Below are 23,079 nucleotides of genomic sequence, written 5' to 3'. Positions count from 1 at the left end.
ATTTGTTTCCCAAGCACTAATCATTCTTGTACTGCATTGTTTAATTTCCATGTGTTCCATACTTGTCTGCCGGTATTGGTATTGTCGCACTAACTTCAGCCATACTTTGTTATATTGCGCATCTGCACTAATGATAAAGACTCCTATATATATATATTATGTATTGTAGCGGTAGTAAACATATATAATTATTCGTTAAATACATTTGGTATTTACAAGGTATTAAACGAATAGCTGAATAAATTAATAACTAGTGATTTCAAAGACATTGGAACACCACGTTTTATGACACGTTGACGTCTAACGTCTTTTTGTTTTTTTTATCTGAACGTAAATTCCGTGCTACTAGACTTATTGCGCCTGCGTAGAGGGGATCGGCCTCTAGAGCCGATAGGGTATAGCGCAAGCGCGTTGTAACAGTGAGCTTTCGCCACGCTGTAGAAGCCAGAGGAAGGTTGAAGCGAAAGTCTTGGGAAAGTAAGGTAAGGAAATACATAAATAATACTATTTTCAGTTTACTTTATTGCAAAAGGTAAGTTTGCGTTATTACGGTTTAAGAAGCAATTTCGCTTTTTTTAAATGTATTATTCCATACGTGTTTTCCCCGTCGTTTTAGCGGAGGCCTGAAATATCTATTGTCCGCGTCGCTTAAAGCGAGGAAGTGACAGAGCCCGGCTTTTGCCTTGGTGTGGATTTGCGCTGTTAAATCATAATAATCTATTAAGATTATGAAATGTGTTAAATAGACGTAAATTGTTGTTATACGGGCAGATGGTTTTGAAAATATTGGGATAATGAACAGAATACATGTCCTAGTTATAGGGGGCAAAAGTTGCGGTTAGCTAGCTACCTAAAATGTCGGCAGTGAAACATTGGCGCTGAAACCAAATGGAACACATAGTAGAAACTCGATAGATCTAAAATTACTTATTTTCCTTTGTTTACAAAAGTTTTTTTTTTAAAAACCGTTATTTTAGAACACTTTAAGTTCGCAAGAATATGATTTTTATTTTATCATTATTCACCAGGCCTGCCATTAACTTTCGCACATAAATGTGACCGTACGCAGCGGTCGGCCCTTATTGTGATTAAATAAGATTCCGGCTTTAAACTTCAAACCCGACGGGCCTGTGGTCACATCAGACTGGAAACTTCTATTCGGTATTTTAAAATAAATCAAACCAAAATTGTCCCCGAAATCCCCCATCCCCCAACCTCACTTACTCTTGGCTTTGAGGCCTAGGTTGCCGTCGTATTTATACCAGTTGTTTGGGTATTTGAAACAAACTAACCCCAATTAAATTAAATTACATTTACGTCAATATTCCGTTCTTTATCTGCTTGGTGTAATAATAATAAAAAATGTATAGGTATTTGAGTTTAGTGTCACATTTAAACACTCGATGTGTTGCCTGTAAAGTCGTCTTGTGTAAAGCCGGTTTGAAGGTAATGAGCCGGTGCTGCGGTTTTTCCCCCCCGACCCATATTTCGAAACGAGTCCTTTTCCAAAAAATACATACTGTATAATACAGGGTTTACTTTTTAACTTTGCTAAAATCTAGTTTTACTGCAGTAAATGTTCTTAAATGTAGCTAGGAACATTTAAAAATTGACTGGATAGGATCCTTGGATCACTTGGTTATTAATGGACACCAAACGAGCACGATGGGGCGAATGGCCTTCTCTCGTTTGTAAACTTTATGTTCTTATTTAACAATTTTTCTGGAGGTCTGGGATTTAAATTCAGTATAATTACTTTATGGAACAATCACATACAGCCGAAAGTAAAAAGCTATGAAGCGGAATGAAAGATAATACTGTAACTGCATCAGACAGTTTAGAAACTTGGTAGAATCCACTTATTGTTTTCTTTGAGAAAGTAGCAGCAACATGATGGATGTGAAGGAGGTTCGCTATAGTGGTGTATTATGTGCACCTTAACTCATTTTGAAAGTAAATGTTTTGTCTGAGTGGGTATAATTGAATATCATCCTTATTTTAATACCTGGTTTAGGCAAAACAATATTAATAATACACTAGTATATTTTGAAATGCATTCCTTGTTTTGTTATACATTTCTATGAGTATTAAAAAGACCGAAAATTACTATAATTTTATTTTAACAAACCTCATGTGTTATTTTTTGCACAGTATTGCAAATACAGCATCTGTAGAGTAAACCATGTCCGAAGGTGAGGGATTCGTGGTGCGTGTCAGAGGACTGCCCTGGTCCTGCTCAGTGGATGAAGTCCAGAGGTTCTTCTCGGGTAGGATTTTCTGCGTCATTGTACAGTCTATGTATGTAAAGGAATAGAAGTAAAATTTAGACAAATGCATTATTAAACGATTTAATAAAGGAAATGGTTTGTAGCAAATAACGTTTTAAAGCATAAAGATTAACTGTAGAGATTTTGTATTTGTTTCAGTATGTTCCAGGGCGATATGGCCAAAATATCATCTCAAGGTATTTGTCAAATTTGACAGTATGACATTTGATTTTTACAACAAAAAGATATAAATATATTTAGACCATTTCATGACCATAGAATGGCCACAAAATAAACTAGTTTTAATGGCCATTTTATACAGTTTGTAAAGCAAAAATAGGACACAGCTGACAGCTAAAGGAGTCAATTACAAATAACCTTCCAAGTTACGTTTCCTTATAATTTACGGTATACTGCCCAGCCCTATGTTCCAGCATGAGAAAGTGGAACCATTGTTTTTCTCGATGCTAGATGTGCATTTTTTGTTTTTTTAGATTGTAAAATTGCAAATGATGCAACCAGCATCCACTTCACCTACACCAGAGAAGGCAGGCCTAGTGGCGAAGCATTTGTAGAACTGGAAACTGAAGAGGATTTGAAAATTGCTGTTAAGAAAGATCGGGAGACTATGGGACACAGATATGTTGAAGGTATGTGCCAACATATTAACCGGTTTTAGGCATAATTAAAAGTTGTTTAAAAATTTAAATACTGGTCAAACTAAGTTTCCACTATGGGGCCACTATAACTTGTATGACAGGGTTAGTTAATTTTTCCCCTCCTAAGACAATTCTAAGCACTTGTATTTAGTTTCCTTTTTTTCTCTATAGAGTCATAGAGAACAATCCAAAGGCATTCATAGGAATGCATAATCCAAATATTGAAAATTTTAAACAAGATAGTTTACAATACATTGAAACACTATGCCATTATCCTTTTCTTAGTTTTCAAATCAAACAATGTTGAAATGGATTGGGTTCTGAAACACACTGGTCCCAACTGCCCTGAGTCTTCTGGAGATGGCTTGGTCCGACTCCGAGGTCTTCCCTTTGGCTGCAGCAAAGAAGAAATAGTCCAGTTTTTCTCAGGTATGTTTAAAAACAGTGTATTTCTATACACTAACAACCTCTTGTATGTTGTAAGGGTTTTCTTTTTGTGCAGGGTATAATATTGCATGTAGTTTATAATTTGTCTATTTCTAATGGGAAAACGTCTACTTATGTAAAACGCATCATTCTTTTAAACCCCCCCATTATACTGGAGCTGTTAATTTAGATCTTAATCACATTTGAATATAGCATTCTTAGACTTGAGGTGAACAACAGAGTCCTTGAAAGACTTAAGCAATTCCAGTGCTTCCATTTGTCATCTTTTCTGATGAGTTGCTCTGGTTATTTTCTTTTGGCTTTTATATATTGAACTGTCTCTGATCCACTTTATTCACAGCAGTTAGTTACTACTTAAACCAAATATAGCAGCTGAATTTCTTTAGACTTTGGATCCCTTTTGTTATATAAACTAACATAAATGTAAAGCCGGGCGTCATCTCAAACCACCAGTCGGGGGGGGTGTAAATGAGGACCCATATCAAATGTTCTTCCATTTGCTCCCAATATTCCATGTGGGCTTTTCCTGTACACCATTTTCGTTATGTCCCAATGCAGTAAACGTCAGAACGTCTGGTATGTATGATGCATAAAGTAAACGTTGTGATTGGGCATGTGATTTAATATGTCCCCTGCTGGGGTTATTTGTCCTTGGGTTGAAGGGTTGGAAATCGTGCCAAATGGGATAACATTGCCGGTGGACTTCCAGGGGAGGAGTACGGGGGAGGCCTTCGTGCAGTTTGCTTCACAGGATATAGCTGAAAAGGCTCTAAAGAAACACAAGGAAAGAATAGGGCACAGGTGGGGATGGATGGTTGGCTGGCTAAGTCGCTTTTCTTATGGTATACATTTAAAATTACTGGAACATACATATATACACACACACACACACACACACACACACACACACACCATACACAGAAGAAGAGACATTCACAACCTTTTGTGGGAGAAAGCTATATATATATGTATATGTGTGTGTGTATATGTATGTGTGTATGTATGTATATATATATATATATATATATATGCATTAAAAAAAAAAAGCCATACTTAATTTGCTTTAATTAGTGCTGAGCGATGAATTAAAAACCTGACATTTTAAGCATGTCTTAGTTTTTTTTTTTTTTTTTTGTCTCTCCCATATGGTGAATTTTTGCTCGGAGTTATCTTTGCAACACATGTTGCTTAACGCCCCAGATTTCTTAAGATGGCAGTGAAACATTTATCGATACCCATGTGTGAGGAACTTGCCAAAATTAGAGAGGAGTATTCCTGGTATTTTAGTGTTAAATCTGCACTCTGCTGCTTTTTATTTTAGTAATTAAGGTTTTGTTATTCAAATGTTTTTCCAGTTATTCTACATCTATAGTTATTCAGGTAGTGCTACATTTGTCTTGTATATTGAATTTAAATATTGCAAATATTTGTACTTTTATATTCATACCACATTAAAAAAAATAAATGCATTGTTCAGATGATGTTTTTACCAGATTTGCCGAAAGAAGTCGGGCACGGAGAACTACAATGTTTTGCAAGAGCTAAATGAAGAATGACTTTGCAGTTAGTTTGTTAAATTTGAAAGGGTTCAATGCTGTTTCCAATTGTTTCTATTTTAAGTTTATTTGATCTTGTGATTTCATTTGTCTGAGTGAATGGAGGAGAGGCAACCTAAATTAGTTTATAAGAACCCAATGGGAATCAAACAATGTGCAGGATAATCTAAAGAGGTCAGTCTGATAACCGTTTAAATGAGATTGCCGTTTTCCTGAACTACTGTTTGAGTATAAATGGTATAAACATTACAGAAGTAGCCATTTCTCTGCAATATTCACTTTTAATATAAAAAAAAGACAAATGAAATGTAGCACTGCATGAATAATTGTAGATGGTGAAAGTTCCTTATGTTGGAAGTCCTGAAGCAATTTTATTTTACTTGTAACCATTAAATCTGGTCGCTCAGCACTTTTATGAACTGAATGTTTTTCATGGACATACAATTTATCAGTGAGTGCCACATCAAGCAAGGGGACAACTTGGATTCTGCAACTAGAGGTAATCTGTAGACTGGGTAAAAGTGTACTGCACCTGGTAAAGCAGATGTCTTTTTACTGGTTGAATGAAGTGTAGGTTATAAATACAGAATCTCTAAGGGAGTATGGCAATAACATAAGATGCAAAGTTGTTGCTTAGGTCTTCCAGGTAACCATAAGAAAAGTTATTTTCTTGTTTATATTAAAACATTTTTTTCAAAACAAATGAAATGTCAATTTAATGTCAACATTTGTTTTTGAAATCTAGCTGTCTTTGGGGAAAAACATTTAATCAGGTTTTTTTTTTTTTTTTTTTAAAGGACCTTTCAATTTTAGCTGAAAGGATTTTTGCAGCTTTTCTTAGAAGGCTGTGAGAATAGGAACTGTTATGCTGTTAGTTACCTTTTATTGACCTGTTAAATCTTGGCATTGGAGGGAAATCAAATTTAAATTGGAAGTTTGTGACCTGAATGTGCAAAATGGCTGTTGCTTGTTGGTACATTGCCCCTAATTTATTGTATACAATCTTAGGTATATTGAGATTTTCAAGAGTAGCCGGGCAGAGGTGCGTACCCATTATGAGCCGCCCCGGAAGGCCATGGGCATGCAGCGCCCGGGGCCCTATGACAGACCAGGCGGTGGAAGGGGATACAACAACATGGGGCGTGGTGGCTCTTACGACAGGCTGCGCCGTGGAGGATACGGAGGCGGTAGGTGTTTGGCTCCAGCGACACTTTAAAACCTTCAGAGTGGCCCCGCTTCAGTTTTAGGGTCTCCATCCAAGAGTAGTGGTTTATGAACATTGTGGCTAGCTTAGAAGTGCAGGTTATTTTTCAGCATTGAAAGGACGTTTGCTCGTTCCATCTCAAAATGCTGAAAGGCTTGGGTAGCCTTTTTTTGGTTGACAGTTGTCAGTCGTAGGTGCTTAGAATTGGATCGGCTAAACATTTGCTTTAAAGGCGTCTATGCCTGTTTGTAATGCTAACATTACTGGTGCAAGTGTTTCAGGACTGGTGTTTAGACCAGTTTTTTTATATATATATATATATAATATATATATAAAGCTGATCACTCTTGTTTTTCAGGCTATGGTAGTTATGATGACTACAATGGATACAGTGATGGCTATGGTTATGGCTCCGACCAGCGGTTTGGACGAGGTACTGAAGGCATGTTAAATCTTTTTTATTATATTCATGCCTTTGGTTACCACTAATAGAACAGACTAAAATAATCCGACTTAAATCTGCTGAGACAATTAGGTTTTTATTTTATTTCAATGATAGGGGATATTAGGCAGAAGGCTTTTAGGAGTACAAGAGAGGTTCTTTCTAGTTAACCTTTTGAAGGGGAGGTGGGACTGGGCATTTAATGCAACAATCTTTTTCCTTTCTTCCCATTAGGAGTGTCAGATGGCCGCTATGGAGATGGCAGTTCCACTTTTCAGAGCACTACTGGACATTGTGTGCATATGAGGGGGCTGCCCTACAGGGCCACAGAGACGGACATTTACAATGTAAGTTTGTTCCTGCTAAATACAAATCAGTGCTGAGCCATTTGTGATGCATATTATGTATTCTGCAATTATGAAATTAAGCTCTGGATATTCATCTGATGCGGTGAATTAATTCTCAACTTTAAAGATTTAGAATTGGGATTCTAGTCAAACAATTAAGAGACATTGCAGATTCACTCTGGGGAATTGTGCAAGTGCTGTGATTTGAAAAGCAAAATGGAAATAGTTTGCTATTAAAGTTTGCAGTAGTTCACACATCCACTTTCACTGAATACTTGTGCTATAGGATTAGCATAAAAACATTCTTAAATTCATGTTTGGGGACAATTCCATTTGATTCAACATTTCAGTTTAATTCCCTCTAGACAAATGGTTCTCACACCTGTCCTGGAGTACCACCAACCCTGTTGGTTGTTGTTTCAACTGAGCTCTCAATTACTTAATTGAACCCTTATTTGAACAAATTTCCTAAATTGGAGCCTTTAATATTTTTTAATGGCAGGGGTTTTAAGTATATAATTGTATAAAGAAAATATTGAGGAACCAACTTGATCAGTTACACAGTTTAGTCAAATGTAATCAAATTGCTTGAATTAAGGGTTCACTTAAGTAATTGAGTAATTTGGTTGGAACAAAAACTGGCAGGGAAAGGTGGTACTCCAGGACAGGTTTGAGAACCACTGCTCTAGACCAAACTGGTCAATTGCGAGCTACCAGTCGATTGCACCCTCCATCAGTTTCCCCCCCCCCCCCCCCCCCAGGACCGAGGACAAAATACTGTCAGCCCCCCCATTGTACATGAAATCTACTAATTAATTCTGATGTGCACACCTTGGAAGTGAAATGCATCTGTGTGTATGTGTATTTGTACTGTGCTCAATGTGGGAGAATTTGTGCAATCTAGTACTTATTGTAAGCTTTGTGGCAGTCAAATTGTCCTTTAAAATCAAGACTCTAAAACTCAGTAAATTAAACTCAAATAATTCCAGTCAGTTAATCCAAGGATGTATTGTAGTTTGGAGAAGAACGAGAAGCTAGTTAATACTACAATTTTTCAGGACAAAACTAAGCATAAATCCTAATATAAGGTATTATGAGGGCTGCTTGTAAAGTTTTGCTGTGAACAAAACTGCAGAATAAAATGTAAGCAGATAAGGTTTTGTAAAATGTTATAACCATATAGTGTTAAGGACATAAATCCTGGCAGGAGCAGAAATTCCTCAGATTCCCAAAAGGCTGCAGTAGAATTTTCTGTTCCATGCACAAAGCAGATTAAGGCAAGTGTTCACATTTAAGAAGAGTTGTAGTCCATACTTTAAAGCATGGAAAGCAATCTTCAATACTGGCAACAACCTGACATCTTTCTCTCCTTTCCAGTTTTTTTCTCCATTGAACCCAGTGCGAGTTCACATAGAGATTGGTCCAGATGGCAGAGTGACTGGAGAAGCTGATGTAGAGTTTGCAACACACGAGGATGCCGTGGCGGCCATGTCGAAAGACAAAGCAAACATGCGTAAGTATTGTGCATCTTTCAGGTGTCATCTGCCACTGTGTCCCAAAGGTTTGTCAAAGAAAATAGATTAATAAGATCTACAAACTTCATTCCTTATTTTTTTTATGAAGCAACTTCAATAAAGAGCCTCCGATTCAAGCAGATGTTTTTCTAAAATATCTGTAGCTCTTCTGTCAGATTACATAAAAATGAGATGTTCCACATTCTTGCTGGTTGGAGTGTTTAGCTTTGCAGGTGCATGGATTCCACTTGGTTCTCAGTATCTCCCTTCTCATTTCAGAACACCGATATGTAGAACTGTTCCTGAATTCAACTGCAGGAGGGAACAATGGGGCGTATGGAAACCAAATGATGGGGGCAATGGGTAAGTTTAAAGCATGAATTCGCTAGAAGTATAATGAATGCAGGTGAAAAAAATAAATAAAACCAAGGCGAATAAGTACACTACACATTGTGACCTATTTGAGTGTATAGCCTGTTTTCTGTGAACTCGTACACACTGTACACTTAAATGGGTTGTCTTACTGAATCCTAAATATAAAGCCCTTGCCACATTGATTCAGAGAAAAGGTTATTTTAAGTAAACCAAAAATGTAGTTAAGCGATGTTTTCTTGGTTTTAACCATGTTTAGACTGTGTAGGTCTGCTGATTTTTCTCCTTTTAATCAAATCTGTATAATACTTATCCCTGAGACACTGGTGCTTCTTTGCACTACAAACCTAGTGCTTCTTACAGGAAAAATACATTAATCTTCAAAAACAATAATGCCATCTATGACTTTTCACGTGAGAAGTCCCACCACCCAAATGCAGATCTGTCCAATAGAACTTGTGACACTCAAGTACCTGCCTTTTTACCCACAGGGGTTGCTGTTGTGTGGTAATTCAGGACAGGCCTGGCCAAGCTTGAGTCCCCCCTACAGTGGCACCACTCTAATCGCATGCTTCCCCACAGGGAATCCTAGTCTTAGAATGCTATACTTTTTGTCTTCCCTCTCCCCGAGTTGTCCCCTTTATTCACTTAATGCAGAACAGGATTGAACTAGCTTTAGTAATGTTTGCTTGCTCTTGCCTTTAGTGCTGTTACTAGTAGTGTTAACAGTATTTGTTCTCTGCAGCAAACCAGTCTACTTATGGCCCCAGTAACCAGCAGATGGGTGGTGGGTACACAGGGGGCTACAGCAACCAAACCAGTCTGGGCGGCTACGGTGAGTACAGTGAGTGTCAGCTCTTTTACTCTTCGGGGTGGGCATTGGGTCCAGTTAGAAACGTACTGCTTTCATATAAGCACGAAATTGAGAGCAAATAATGGAGATGTATAGGAGTATGCTTTTAATAGACAACCATTTTGTTTTATTTTTTTATCCAGCGTTTGAACTGTTTGTAACAACCCCCACCCTCCCCCCCCACCCCATCCAAACCTCAATATTTGCAAGTTAGCTTTAACGCATATTCTGTAAGGTGGTACCACTGTCAATTAAAAAGCCCAGTGCCTGCCCACTTGCCAGTTAGTTCTTCTGATTTAGTATGCACCTGCACCTGTAAAGCTTGGAAAGGTTATTCCAGTTATGTACAGATGCTAATGAGTACTTAGTTATAAATAGGCTTGGCAGAATTCGATTTTTATTTTTATTGGCGATCAATGTATACATTTAGTTTTTAAAGATGTTATTGGTGCAGTCAGACAAACTTATTTTTCAAAATCTTCAGTAAGGGCATCTTGCCAAATTTATAAAAACACTATTGTAATTTCAAATGGTGGAATTTCAGTTTTTTTTTTTTTAATTATTATTAATAAATTTTTACCACAGTTAATTTTCATGCATCTGTTTCCCAACTATAGCCCTGTGGAACTTTTTATGGTCCAAATTTGGAATAAAACTTCCAAATTCCACTGTTGCTGCACTACTTTTCAGAGAAATCTATCATTTTAATGAATTGCATCATAGTGGCATTATGACATCACCATTAATTTAATAGCATTGGACAAGATTTACTAAGGTTTTGCACAAGGAAACTGAACTTGGATTTAAAATTTGTGGCATCTGAAGTAATCTGATAATTGTACCGTACAATATAGTTGAGGCATCGGTTAGTTTTTCCTTTCTTTTAACCCCCTTGGTTAGGCTGTTTTTGTTTTTTACACAGTAATGTTGGACTAAGCTATATGTTTAAAAAAATAAATTATGATTTCTTTTGAATTTGATAATTTGTTCATTTGTGTGCACTGTAATAACACTATGGATGATCGTATCCTTCCAAGCCTAGTTATAGAAACTACTCCAGTGAATATGGAGCAATACACATTGAGCACAAGCTTGTGCATGTTTGGTGTGTATGGCCATGTGCATCTAAATGGATTAAAGTTATTTTAGTCAAAGGTACACATCTTTCCTTCTGTGCTACCGCTTTGCAACTTCTCTCAAATGCAGGCCTGGACATTAAACATATCTATGATGTAGCGTGCCATAAAAATGAACCTTCCGTCGAAAGCTATTGGCTGGCAAATCCACAACAACATGATTGGTCCGCTATCCTAACGTCAGCCGGAACAAACACATTGCAAGAAGCAAATCCGGGGACGACTCAAATCCAACATCCTATTACTGTGATTGCACAAAAACGCCCTTCCCATATCTAAGAGCAGAACTGCACCATTACCTCAGACGGCAAGTGTTTTCCCATTGCTCGTTTATATGGGAGTTTTCAGCCCCCTTAAATAAATGTGTGCTTTTTACAACATTTTTAGGTGTCTTTGTTTTTAGTTTTGCCATAACTGCATTTCTTTTTCATTTAAATCTGATTTAAAAGTGAATGCTTTTCCCTGTTTTTGTTTATTTCTCCTGGTTATAGTTACCTTCTGCTGGAATGATTTTTTTTTTTTCTTCCTCTTATGCAGAATAAACAATTACCCTGTTTTACAATGGGGGGGAAACAATGTACAGCCCTGAGAGAGATATGAAGCTGTCACAATTTGTTTAACAATCTAAAGCAGCTGATGGGTTGCACCCCTCCTGTCTGCAAGTGTTGCAGTCCTAGATCTTTCAAAATCAGTAACTAAATGCATTGGGGAACAATCCAATTAAGCAACTTGCTTTATTTAAAAAAAACTAGAAGAGCCTGTGGTACTCAAAGATGGGAGTTGTGCAGCCCTGCCCTAATGCATTTGTCCTGTCAATTTCAGATTACATGTCTACTCTAATTTTTCAAAAAAAGTAAAACAAGGTCTGCAGAAAGATTCTGTAGCTGGGATATTCAAAGCACATAGCTGCATAAATCCTGTTAATTCCTGCAAGATTAATAATTCAGCTTCATGGATATTATGTGCAGTCATACTAGACTTCACTTTGCATATGGGTAGATGTTAATTTAAATATTGCACAAGTTGTCCCAGTTATGAACTGGAAAAGTGAAATATTTTAATAGGACCAAAGATTTGAGATTTTCCTGACTTTATTGAATTTTGTCCTCCCCCTCCCCCCCACCCCACCCATGCCCCCCCAGATTATGTAATGCATTGTTATGTGGTAGAATCAGTGGATATGTTTGAATGCATCTTCTGAATGTGAACTGATGATTAAGATACCATGACCTTAAACGTATTAAAGTTTCTATTCTTCCCTCCTGTCAGGTAATCAAAGCGGGATGAACAGCAGCTACTATGGAAGTGGAAGTCGTGGCTCCATCGGAATGAATGGAATGGGGGGAATGTCAAACAGCATGAATATGAGTGGAGGATGGGGAATGTAATTTTGTGGTGGGGGGGAGGGGGGTAGCAAGTGTGGGTTCTGTATAAAAAATATTTTCTACTTAAAATGGGACTTTTGATCTGCAGTAAAAAAAAAAAGTTTGCTTACTGTATGTGGAATCAGGGTTGTCAAATCATTTACATGTACTTTCCATGGTGGAAGATGGTCTAGACAGAGACACCCTTAGATGTGACCTGCAGACCTGTGTACAAAATTTAAATTTCCTGGTCTTCACTTATGTTTGTATGTACTTTCAGTTTCTAGAGAGAATTTGCCATAATTAAATAAAAGGCCCAATCCAGGGTCTAGAGTGAAAGTTTTAAGAATTTGTTCCTTACATTTTTGAATGCATGAACCAACATGCTTTTGTAAATATGGTGAAGAGATGACTGCTGTTTTCAGTTTTGAAGCTGCAAGGAGTTCCAGCCATTTCCTTGAGGTTTAAAACCTTGAATTGTTGTGAACCTGGGTTTTTATATTCTGTCGAAGAGCATGTTTGAGTTGCTTTTTTTTAAATTTAGTGGAAACTTACATTAAGATGCAATACAAGGCTACATTTTAAACCTTTTTCTTTTGTGATGGAAGTAAGATTTCACTACTGCATTGTGATTTTTGTTTTTGTTTGTGATTTATGTATTGCGCAAGTAAATAAACTTGTTACACTGTGGTTAACATTGGAATGGAATCTTTTCATTTAGCTTCTGTTCGTAGCCATGTCTTTCATACCTTAAAACAATGCCTTTATGTAACAAGTCTGAACTTTTATTAAATTATGTACAAGTACCTCAATCTGATTATAAAACATCTATGTAGAAAAATTAGTCAAAGCATTCCTAACATTTAAGAATCTTAAATATTGGAATTCTCAAACAAGCTTGATCCAGGAAAAAAGTAAGTTATTTACATTTATAGACATTTAGACTGTTTATACCTTTATTGGAGGTATGGTTGCCTCTTGATCATTAGACTTTCTTTTAAAACAAAGCAAAATTACTTGGGTTTTTAGGCTTGACTGAAACCAGAGCAACAAGGACTGAAGTATATAACTCCATTATTGTGGAAGTTAACATTTAAGTACTTATTAATCAATACCAAGTGGACAATAAGAGTATAAAATTGGTTTAAACATTACAGGAGGAGGGGGGAAATAGTTTAATAGCATAAAATACAAATCTAGCATCTCATATGTTCCTTATCTCATTCTAAGACATTAGGTCTATACCAAATATTCCACCAAAATAAAAATAGCCACCACAAATTGAAATTCTGTAGCAAATCAATTGCTTGGGATATTGGCTCCCTAATTATAATTAAGGTTGGAGTAGTGTTTGATATGGGGCAAGTGGGAGTGTGTTTAGAGTGTATAAAGGTTAATGTTTTCAGTGTAGCCAAACAAGATTCACGTCTATTGACTTGATCCACAACCAAGTACATTCATTTATAGCACATCTTGCTGCTTTACCACACTGCAAAGCAGTAACTATTTCATGCAATAACTGAATGAAAGACTACTATAGTTTTTTTTTTAAGCAGGATTTAAAACTTTGATGCTGTCAAAGGTAGTACTTTTACTAGAATAAAATGCTTTCAATAATCTTTATACAGTTCCACTAAGTTCACTTACACCATCCTTGAACATTGCAATTTTCCTCTCTGGGACAGATTCAAAGCTCTGTAGCTCCTGCTTGCTGTAAATTTCACTGTCTAAAGATTTGGTACAATGAAGGAGGAATGTACTACAAAAACTGTAGATTTTAGATTGATCTGTAAATGATCCACTATCCATGTAGTAACTTAAACAAAGCAATTGACTGCCAAAAAATATTCCGTATTAAACAACTAAAAACATGATTTCTGATAGAGCTTGACTTAAGTGAAGGCACAGTAACTACATTAGTGATGGGCTTTATCTTTAACAGTCTTCAAGCTCCACTCCCAAATGACAACACATTCATAATACACAGTGCAGTGTGTAAAATGGACGGCTGAAATATTCTATAGCTATTTAGAAAATTAAAGTGAGCTATAAGGGAAGCACAGACACTGAAGTGACCATTGTGCATAATGTTCCTATATAAAGTATGACTAAATAAAATTAGATCACTGCTAAGCAGAAATTAGAATACCAGTCTTCAAATTACTTTTGACCAAGTGTAAGCCCAACCCCCACCCCTTCCAAAGATAAATAAATAAAAATAAATTGATACATAAACCACATATGTATCCACAACAAATACATAATTCCACTTGTACATTTCACAAGTCTGGAAAAAACAAGATCCCTTTGCCTGCCTGGTTGGTGTAATTGAAGATGTATTGGGTGTGTGTTGTCTATGGGTGTGTTCTCTGTGTCTGCCAATTTGGGTGCCATTTGTTTGTGTTGCCGTCTGCAAGTGGGTGGGAGATTGTTGTCTGTGGGTGTAGGTGCTGTGTATTAGGGAGTCAGGAGCCAGTGGAGGAGCACCTCTGCAGCAGTAATGTGTGGCAGGTGTCACAGACTCGCACTGGTTTGGGGTAGGACGGCAGTGCCAGCTCGTTGCTTGAACAGTTGTTACAGTAGATGTCTCCACAGTTACGGCAGTGATGCTGGAGGCAAAAACATTTCAGATAAGGAATTAGATTAATTAAAATAAAAACTTTTAATCTATTCAGCAGACTCCAATTTATTGTTCTCTCTAAATTACACTGATATCTAAGACCTGGTCCAAATAAAAATGTACCACTTATGAATAGCATATTAGTAACTACCCACCTATATTAAAATTGTAAGAAGCCTGAAGTCGACTTGGAGTTAAACAAACTGCGACTGGGTGCATGTTTGAAATGTATAACTCACGGGTAGGTCTAAGTTTTGATTTGGTCCAGGCCTATTTGTGGTTAGTATCATATTGTGTATACATCACAATTAATTTTAAATGTTTATAATGTTTAATCTTTGAAAAAATGCATTGATCATTGTAACCAAAAGAGTCATTTCCCACCTTATTAAGTTTGCAATAAAGCTTCCACATTTTGCACCCAATAGAATCTCAACCAGCATACAAGACTACTTCAATTTACAGATTTTTAAGAAATGGTCCGTCTCCATCCAGGAAAATATTCCACATCACTCCCTTTCTACTTTTCATGTACCTTATCAATCAATCATCAGAAGTCTTATTTCTAGTACAAGGCAAGAGGACTCCAATTCCTTGAATCATATCTAAATCATGCTGCAATCCAGGTATGACACCTTATGCTCCTTTGTATCATGGAGTTTGTAGAGCTTTTTACACCATTACACTTCAATCTTTCTGGCATGTAGATCAGCAGATTTCCACAAATGGTAGGAGATCAATCTTACTTACATGTCATGTCAAACCTAAACTACCCCTCTCCTGTCTAAACAAATGGCAGAAATCTGGGTGATGAAAAAGTGAGATACCTGTAGAATTTATACACTTTGTTGATAAGCCTAAGGATGGAGAGAGAGAGACTTACTTTTCTGCGTGCGATGGAGAACTCCTTTTGGCACTGTTTGCACTGGGTGGCTTCATCGTCCTTCAGCCATGCATGTCCCTGGTCAATAAAGTAATTGCAATTATACTGACATGTCTGACCAACGACACTTGACCAGGAGACTTGTCACATCTGAAACCTGAGCTTAGAATCTTGTTGTTTGGCCTATTCAAAGCATCAAGTTATCTATTGTAAGGGCAGACCAACAAACAAAGACAAGAGTGGTGGTGCCTGTGAGTGTGTCTCAGCTTAGATCAGGTAGAGAATAAACTCTTTTCTCCTTGATTTTGACTGGCCAATTCCCAGGTCAACACAGCACTGCATCCTCAAGAATGTGAGGAAAAGAGCTGAAGTCAGAATCTCTGGTGACACCTGCTTCCTTTTATGTCGGAGTTATTAATACAAAAAATATAAAAAATCATAAATACATATAATTCTAATTTAGATTTTTCATGTTTTCTGTCTTGATATGCTAAAAGCATACATACCTTAAGTGCTTTGTTGACTTCTTTGAAATCTTCCATCTTCAGTTTAGACCTATAAGAGAGGATTTGGCTTGTGAAGTGTAGTCTGAGTTGGGCCCAGGTCTCAGAGGTTCAAAGTGTTGGGGTGAGACATGGGAAGAGCAGACTGGGAGTGAAAAGGTGGGGGAGAGAGCATGGTGGAAGAGACCACAGGGGAGAAAAGGAATGGAGAAGGTTACTCACTGGCTAAGGTGGAGGCCCATCTCCTGCAGGGCTTGCTCTTGCTCCTCACATGTCCTCTGAAGCAGCTTTTTCTCATCTTTCAGGTCCAGGAGCTCCTACACATAGCACACTGCCTGCATTAACACCAGCATCCTGCCACCCCTCACACACTGCACTCAGGTCAGCCTTTCATTAGAATCCCATTTGGAAGGTGCTACACAACTAGGAACTGACTAATATGACTCAGTGAGAGGGTGATGAATACAAGTTGAAAGGATACACACTGTTTAGGAGAGAGACATAATCAAAGAGGTGGTGGGATAGCATATGTCAGAAATGACATTGAGGCAGAATAACTCAAACTAGATCATACTAATGAAATAGAATCATTGTGGGTTAAACTTTGGAATACAAGATCTGTAGGATTAGTGGTAGGAATGTGTTACAGACCACCCAAATTTGGAATATCAGATATTCAGAAAGATGTTGCATTGTACAATGTAATCAGGACTGCATGTAGCAAGGATGTGGCTGTTATAATGGGGGATTTCAATTTCCCAAACATAGACTGAGAAAAAAACTGTTGGAACTACAGAAGCAGAAATAAAAATGGTTGAGATGGTAAATGACTGCTTTCTAACTCAATTTGTCAGGGAACCAACCAGAAAGACTGCATGCATTGAACTTGATCTTTTCAAATGACCAAGATATAGTCAAGAGGGACACTAGTTAGACAACCAATGGTGAACTGTGATCACAATATGGTTAGCTTTGAGGCATACTATCAAGAAACAAGGACTAAAACCATGGTCTACAATTTTAAGAAAGCAAACCTTGAAGGTATGAGACAGCACTTGGATACAGCACACTGGACACAGATTCAATCGAAAATGGATGGTTATATTTCCAAAACACACTTCTAGCGGCCAAAACATGGCAAATTGAGCAACCAAAAAATATTGGCCAAAATGGTTTAATTAAATTATGCAAAAAAATATCAAGAGAAAGAAAATGTTGTATAGCACATACAAAAGGGATAGAAATTAAACAATATACAAATAATACAGTTAGGTCCATAAATATTTGGACTGTGACAATGGATTTGAAAGGAAACAACCAAGATGTGTTTTAAGTATTACACCCATTTGTATATGTGTTCCCCCAATTTTAGAGGCTCAAAAGTATTTGGACAAACTAATATAATCATGAAGTAAATTGTGAGTTTCAATACTTGGTTGCAAATCCTTTGCCATCAATGACTGCCTGAAGTCTGGAACCCATAGATATCACCAGATGCTGGGATTCTTCCATGGCGATGGTCTGCCAGGCCTGTACTGCAGCTGTCTTTAGTTCCTGCTTGTTCTTGGGGCATAAATATGAAAGTCTACACTTAAAGCACATCTTGATTGTTTCCTTTCAAATGCACTGTGGTGGCATACACAGCCAAAATTATGACAATTGTGTCACTGTCCAAATATTTATGGACCTAACTGTATATAGAACTACAAAGAGGAATCAGGAAAGCAAAGAGGGAAACAGAAATAAACTGTTTAGAGTTGCTTCTAATTGGAGTGAGGTTGTTAGTGGAGTCCCACAGGGATCAGTATTAAGGCCTTTGCTTTTTCTAATCTATATTCTTGATGTGGATCCTGGAATAGTTAGCAAACTTGCAAATTTGCAAATGATACTAAAATAGGTGTCTCAGCAGATACTATGTTGGCAGCACAGGTTATTTAAAGGGACTTGGATAATATTCAGTTGTGGGCCGACACCTGGCAGATGAAATTCAATGTGGACAAGTGCAAGGTAATACATGCAGGTAACAAAAATATCCACTATAATTACACTATGGGAGGAACAGAACTGGAAAAAGTAACACATGAGAAAGATCTAGGAGTTTATGTGGACTTATCACTTTCCCCATTCAAACAATGTGGGGAAGCAATAAAAAAGGCAAACAATGTTAAGGTATATTGTCAAAAGTGTAGAATTTAGAACAAGGGCAGTAATGTTAAGACTGTACAATGCACTAGTTAGAGCTCGTCTGGAATACTGTATATAGTTCTGGGCTCCACACTTCAAGAAAGATATTGCTACTCTAGAGGCAGTTCAGAGGAGAGCAACCAGACTTATTCCAGGTCTGAAGGGAATGTCCTCCTTGGAGAGACTGAGGGAACTGAACCTTTTCACCCTGGAACAGAGGAGACTACATTGGGACATGATTCAAGTCTTCAAAATCATGAAAGGTATTGACCACATCAAACCAGAGGAGCTTTTCCAGATCAGCAGGGACACACGGACCGGAGGACACAAATGGAAATTGGGCTTCAAGGCATTCAAGACAATTCTTCACACAGAGAGTTGTCACAATCTGGAATGTCACAATGTTTCCGTCACTGACCATAGTATACATCACACACATTTAAATTAATTATTGAAGCTTACAAAATAATAGCAAAATTCACTGCATTGTGTAGAAACGATAGGTTGCGTATGCAACCCCGGTTATCTGAAAAAGGAAGCACTGCCCAAGGGGGAGGGGTTTCTGCGCACTTCCGTAGGAACCCGATCGAAACGTCACTCTATCAAAGCTGCCATTGGCCCCTGCACTCGTCACTCAGAACAGGTCCCTTCCCACTTCCTGTTCTAGAAAACCTGACATCAGCGCAGGTTCAATCAAGCACTTGTGCGACCCCTGATCCAATAGGAGCAACATAATACATAGCTGGCTAGTCAACAGAGTAGCCGAGCTGAACAATATACAACATATACATATCGTGTGACACCAAGACCTTCATGCTGCCAGCGCTTAGCACAAGAGCATCCAACTCAACTAAACAGTACAGAATGGAAGAGTTCCATTGTGCTGACAATTCAGATTTCATACAAACTAACTACGGTGAGGGAAAAAAGTATTTGATCCCCTGCTGATTTTGTACGTTTGCCCACTGACAAAGAAATGATCAGTCTATAATTTTAATGGTAGGTGTATTTTAACAGTGAGAGACAGAATAACAACAAAAAAATCCAGAAAAACGCATTTCAAAACAGTTATACATTGATTTGCATGTTAATGAGGGAAATAAGTATTTGACCCCTTCGACTTAGTACTTGGTGGCAAAATCCTTGTTGGCAATCACAGAGGTCAGATGTTTCTTGTAGTTGGCCACCAGGTTTGCACACATCTCAGGAGGGATTTTGTCCCACTCCTCTTTGCAGATCCTCTCCAAGTCATTAAGGTTTCGAGGCTGACATTTGGCAACTCGAACCTTCAGCTCCCTCCACAGATTTTCTATGGGATTAAGGTCTGGAGACTGGCTAGGCCACTCCAGGACCTTAATGTGCATCTTCTTGAGCCACTCCTTTGTTGCCTTGGCTGTGTGTTTTGGGTCATTGTCATGCTGGAATACCCATCCACGACCCATTTTCAATGCCCTGGCTGAGGGAAGGAGGTTCTCACCCAAGATTTGACAGTACATGGCCCCATCCATCGTCCCTTTGATGCAGTGCAGTTGTCCTGTCCCCTTAGCAGATAAACACCCCCAAAGCATAATGTTTCCACCTCCATGTTTGACGGTGGGGATGGTGTTCTTGGGGTCATTCCTCCTCCTCCAAACACAGCGAGTTGAGTTGATGCCAAAGAGCTCGATTTTGGTCTCATCTGACCACAACACTTTCACCCAGTTCTCCTCTGAATCATTCAGATGTTCATTGGCAAACTTCAGACGGGCCTGTACATGTGCTTTCTTGAGCAGGGGGACCTTGCGGGCGCTGCAGGATTTCAGTCCTTCACGGCATAGTGTGTTACCAATTGTTTTCTTGGTGACTATGGTCCCAGCTGCCTTGAGATCATTAACAAGATCCTCCCGTGTAGTTCTGGGCTGATTCCTCACCGTTCTCATGATCATTGAAACTCCACGAGGTGAGATCTTGCATGGAGCCCCAGACCGAGGGAGACTGACAGTTATTTTGTGTTTCTTCCATTTGCGAATAATCGCACCAACTGTTGTTACCTTCTCACCAAGCTGCTTGGCGATGGTCTTGTAGCCCATTCCAGCCTTGTGTAGGTCTACAATCTTGTCCCTGACATCCTTGGACAGCTCTTTGGTCTTGGCCATGGTGGAGAGTTTGGAATCTGATTGACTGCTTCTGTGGACAGGTGTCTTTTATACAGGTAACGAGCTGAGATTAGGAGCACTCCCTTTAAGAGAGTGCTCCTAATCTCAGTTCATTACCTGTATAAAAGACACCTGGGAGCCAGAAATCTTGCTGATTGATAGGGGATCAAATACTTATTTCCCTCATTAACATGCAAATCAATTTATAACTTTTTTGAAATGTGTTTTTCTGGATTTTGTTGTTGTTATTCTGTCTCTCACTGTTAAAATACACCTACCATTAAAATTATAGACTGATCATTTCTTTGTCAGTGGGCAAACATACAAAATCAGCAGGGGATCAAATACTTTTTTACCTCACTGTATATACACCACAGGGCACAGGAACGAACTCCACTAGCTCCCTCAGGATGCACTTACAGGGGCAGACTGGGAGAGGAAAGGCAGGAGCCAGAGCCCGTAGGTTACTGGGGCTCGACTGCAGCCAACACCGGGTTCCCAATGGAAGGGACCAGTCCCGTTACATCCAACCTGTAGAACCGGGCAAATGTAAGCGGCGAGGCCCAAGCTGCAGCCACACAAATGTCTGCCAAGGTGGCACCTTGAAAAAGGGCCCACGATGTGGCAACACCTCGAGTCGAGTGGGCCACCAGGTGATCAGGCACCGGGGTCCCGGTGGACTCGTAGGCCATGGAAATGGTATCCACAATCCAATGCGAAAGGCGCTGCTTTGAAAGCGCCTGGCACTGTGTCCACGCTCCATAAGACACAAACAGTTGGTCTGAGCGCCAAATGTCCTTTGTGGGTTCCAAATAGCACCTGAGGGCCCGCACAGGGCAAAGCAGGTGAAGCCGACTCTCTTGCTCTGAAGCGAAGGGAGGAGGATGAAAAGTCATCAACTCAATAGGCCTGTTGACATGAAATGGAGACAGCACTTTTGGGAGGAACGCAGGGTTACGCCGTAGCGTGACCCTGGAGCCATCTCCCACAAAACGGACAAATGATGGGTGTACGGACAGTGCATGTAACTTGCTCACGCTTTTTGCATAGGTGATAGCCAGCAAAAACGCAGTCTTAAGTGACACTAGCTTCAGCTCAGCTGAGTTCAGTGTCTCAAATGGGGCTTGGGAAAGTGCTTCCAGCAATACAAGACGCCATGCGGGCAGTGAAAGGGTTCTAGGAGTTCGAGGAGAAAGGGGTCGAGCTCCCTTTAAAAAATGCGCAGCCAGAAAATGAGACCCAGGAGACTCACGATCAATCCGGACATGACATGCGGAGATGGCCGCCAGATACACTTTGAGCATGGACGGGGACTTGCCCTGGTCCAACAGCTCTTGTAGAAATTACAATATGACCCCGATGGGGCAATTAATTGTGTCTTGACCGCCGTCTTGGCAGCAGGTGCTAAACGTCCGCCAGCGGTAGGAATACTGCAACCTCGTACAGGGAGCTCTCGCCGACTGAATAGTGGCAACTACTGCGTCTGACAGACCCCAGGCAATCAATTGCTCCCGCTCAGTGGCCAGGCCCAGAGCTGGAGGAGGCCCAGATTGGGGTGCCAAAGCGTGCCCTGCACCTGGGACAACAAGTCCGCTCTCACTGGGAGCTGCCAAGGCTCTCCGTGGAGGAGGGCGATCAGGTCTGCGAACCAGAATCTGCAAGACCACCGTGGGGCTAACAGCAGAACTCGCTCGTTCTCTCCTGACCTTCTCCAAGACCACTGGGAGAAGGGGGAACGGTGGGAACGCATAAAGGAGACAGCGCGGCCACATGTGGACTAGCACGTCGATCCCTAGGGTTCCTGAGCAGTCTCGGACGGAGAACCATAGTGGGCAGTGTGTGGACTCAGCCGAGGCAAAGAGATCCACGTCTGCCCTGCCGAACCAGCTCCACAGTTTTTGTACCACAAGCAGGTGGAGGCACCATTCTGAGACTGGGGGGCCTCCTCGAGAGAGGAGGTCCGCCACCGTGTTGGACAGGCCTGGGAGGTGAACTGCTCTGATGGAGCGGAACCGTGGCTGCGCCCACAGAAGCAGACAGCGTGCTAGACAGTACAGTCTGCGCGACCGGAGACCTCCTTGCCTGTTGACAGGACAGAATCAGTATTAGCTATCAATAATAACTAAACACACACAAGACAGAGACGATGTGTAGTGAAAATGGTGGTGAACAACACTATGAAGTGAGCCAAAGACGCAGTTTGAATGTTTATTACAAACACAGACACAGAGAGCTTACGTTCCTGAGTCCAGTGAAATGGCAAAAGAGGACGAACCTGCACTGACATCATGTTTTATAGAACAGGAAGTGGGAAGGGACCTGTTCTGAGTGACGAGCGCAGGGGCCAATGGCAGCTTTGATAGAGTTACATTTCGAGCGGGTTCCTACGGAAGTGCGCAGAAACCCCTCCCCCTTGGGCAGTGCTTCCGACTTGAAAGATAACTTGCATTAGCGTGTATTAATAATACAGTCCTCATATGGTTAGCGGGTATAGGTGGGCAAAGTTTAGTCAAGAATGAATAAATGCAAAGAAACTGATGTGTAGCTAAAACCATTACTTCATTCTAGACCTACAAAAGTATCCACTGGTTAC

General features: G+C 39.6%; 2 protein-coding genes across 9 annotated transcripts in view; one reads left to right on the top strand and one right to left on the bottom strand.

Annotated features, from left to right (window-relative positions):
• The first annotated feature begins 350 nt into the window (after positions 1–350).
• LOC136762837 (heterogeneous nuclear ribonucleoprotein H) lies at positions 351–12,856 on the top strand. 8 transcript variants are annotated; one of them, XM_066716391.1, is made up of 13 exons: positions 351–482; positions 2,152–2,267; positions 2,762–2,917; positions 3,212–3,355; positions 4,036–4,174; positions 5,938–6,116; positions 6,492–6,566; positions 6,810–6,922; positions 8,300–8,435; positions 8,716–8,799; positions 9,554–9,652; positions 10,868–11,104; positions 12,067–12,190. In XM_066716391.1, exons 2-12 carry the CDS (start codon positions 2,183–2,185, stop codon positions 11,074–11,076), a joined length of 1,419 nt encoding a protein of 472 aa, XP_066572488.1. In that variant the 5' UTR covers positions 351–482; positions 2,152–2,182; the 3' UTR covers positions 11,077–11,104; positions 12,067–12,190. The 8 variants fall into 8 exon arrangements, with proteins under 8 accessions (XP_066572488.1, XP_066572489.1, XP_066572487.1 ...); XM_066716392.1 differs by having other exon boundaries at positions 6,492–6,575; positions 9,554–9,643; XM_066716390.1 differs by having other exon boundaries at positions 6,492–6,575.
• Positions 12,213–23,079, bottom strand: part of rufy1 (RUN and FYVE domain containing 1) — a 38,726-nt gene continuing 27,859 nt past the window's right edge. Inside the window, exons 15-18 of the mRNA XM_066716389.1 lie at positions 16,390–16,484; positions 16,171–16,219; positions 15,665–15,742; positions 12,213–14,770 (exon numbers count right to left, since the gene is read on the bottom strand). Coding sequence (XP_066572486.1) covers positions 14,627–14,770; positions 15,665–15,742; positions 16,171–16,219; positions 16,390–16,484 — 366 coding nt within the window. The 3' untranslated portion in view covers positions 12,213–14,626. The remainder of the gene's footprint in view (positions 14,771–15,664; positions 15,743–16,170; positions 16,220–16,389; positions 16,485–23,079) is intronic.

This window comes from Amia ocellicauda, chromosome 11, assembly GCF_036373705.1.
Source record: "Amia ocellicauda isolate fAmiCal2 chromosome 11, fAmiCal2.hap1, whole genome shotgun sequence".
In the NCBI taxonomy this organism is placed as follows: Eukaryota; Metazoa; Chordata; class Actinopteri; order Amiiformes; family Amiidae; genus Amia; species Amia ocellicauda.
This window is presented reverse-complemented; position numbering and strand designations above follow the sequence as displayed.

Excerpts from the sequence above, each read along its gene's own strand:
- LOC136762837 (XM_066716390.1), top strand. The coding sequence starts at position 2,183 with ATGTCCGAAGGTGAGGGATTCGTGGTGCGTGTCAGAGGACTGCCCTGG. Across the intron at positions 4,175-5,937 it reads AAGGAAAGAATAGGGCACAG|GTATATTGAGATTTTCAAGA; the intron begins GTGGGGATGGAT and ends ATACAATCTTAG. Across the intron at positions 6,923-8,299 it reads CAGAGACGGACATTTACAAT|TTTTTTTCTCCATTGAACCC; the intron begins GTAAGTTTGTTC and ends TCTCCTTTCCAG.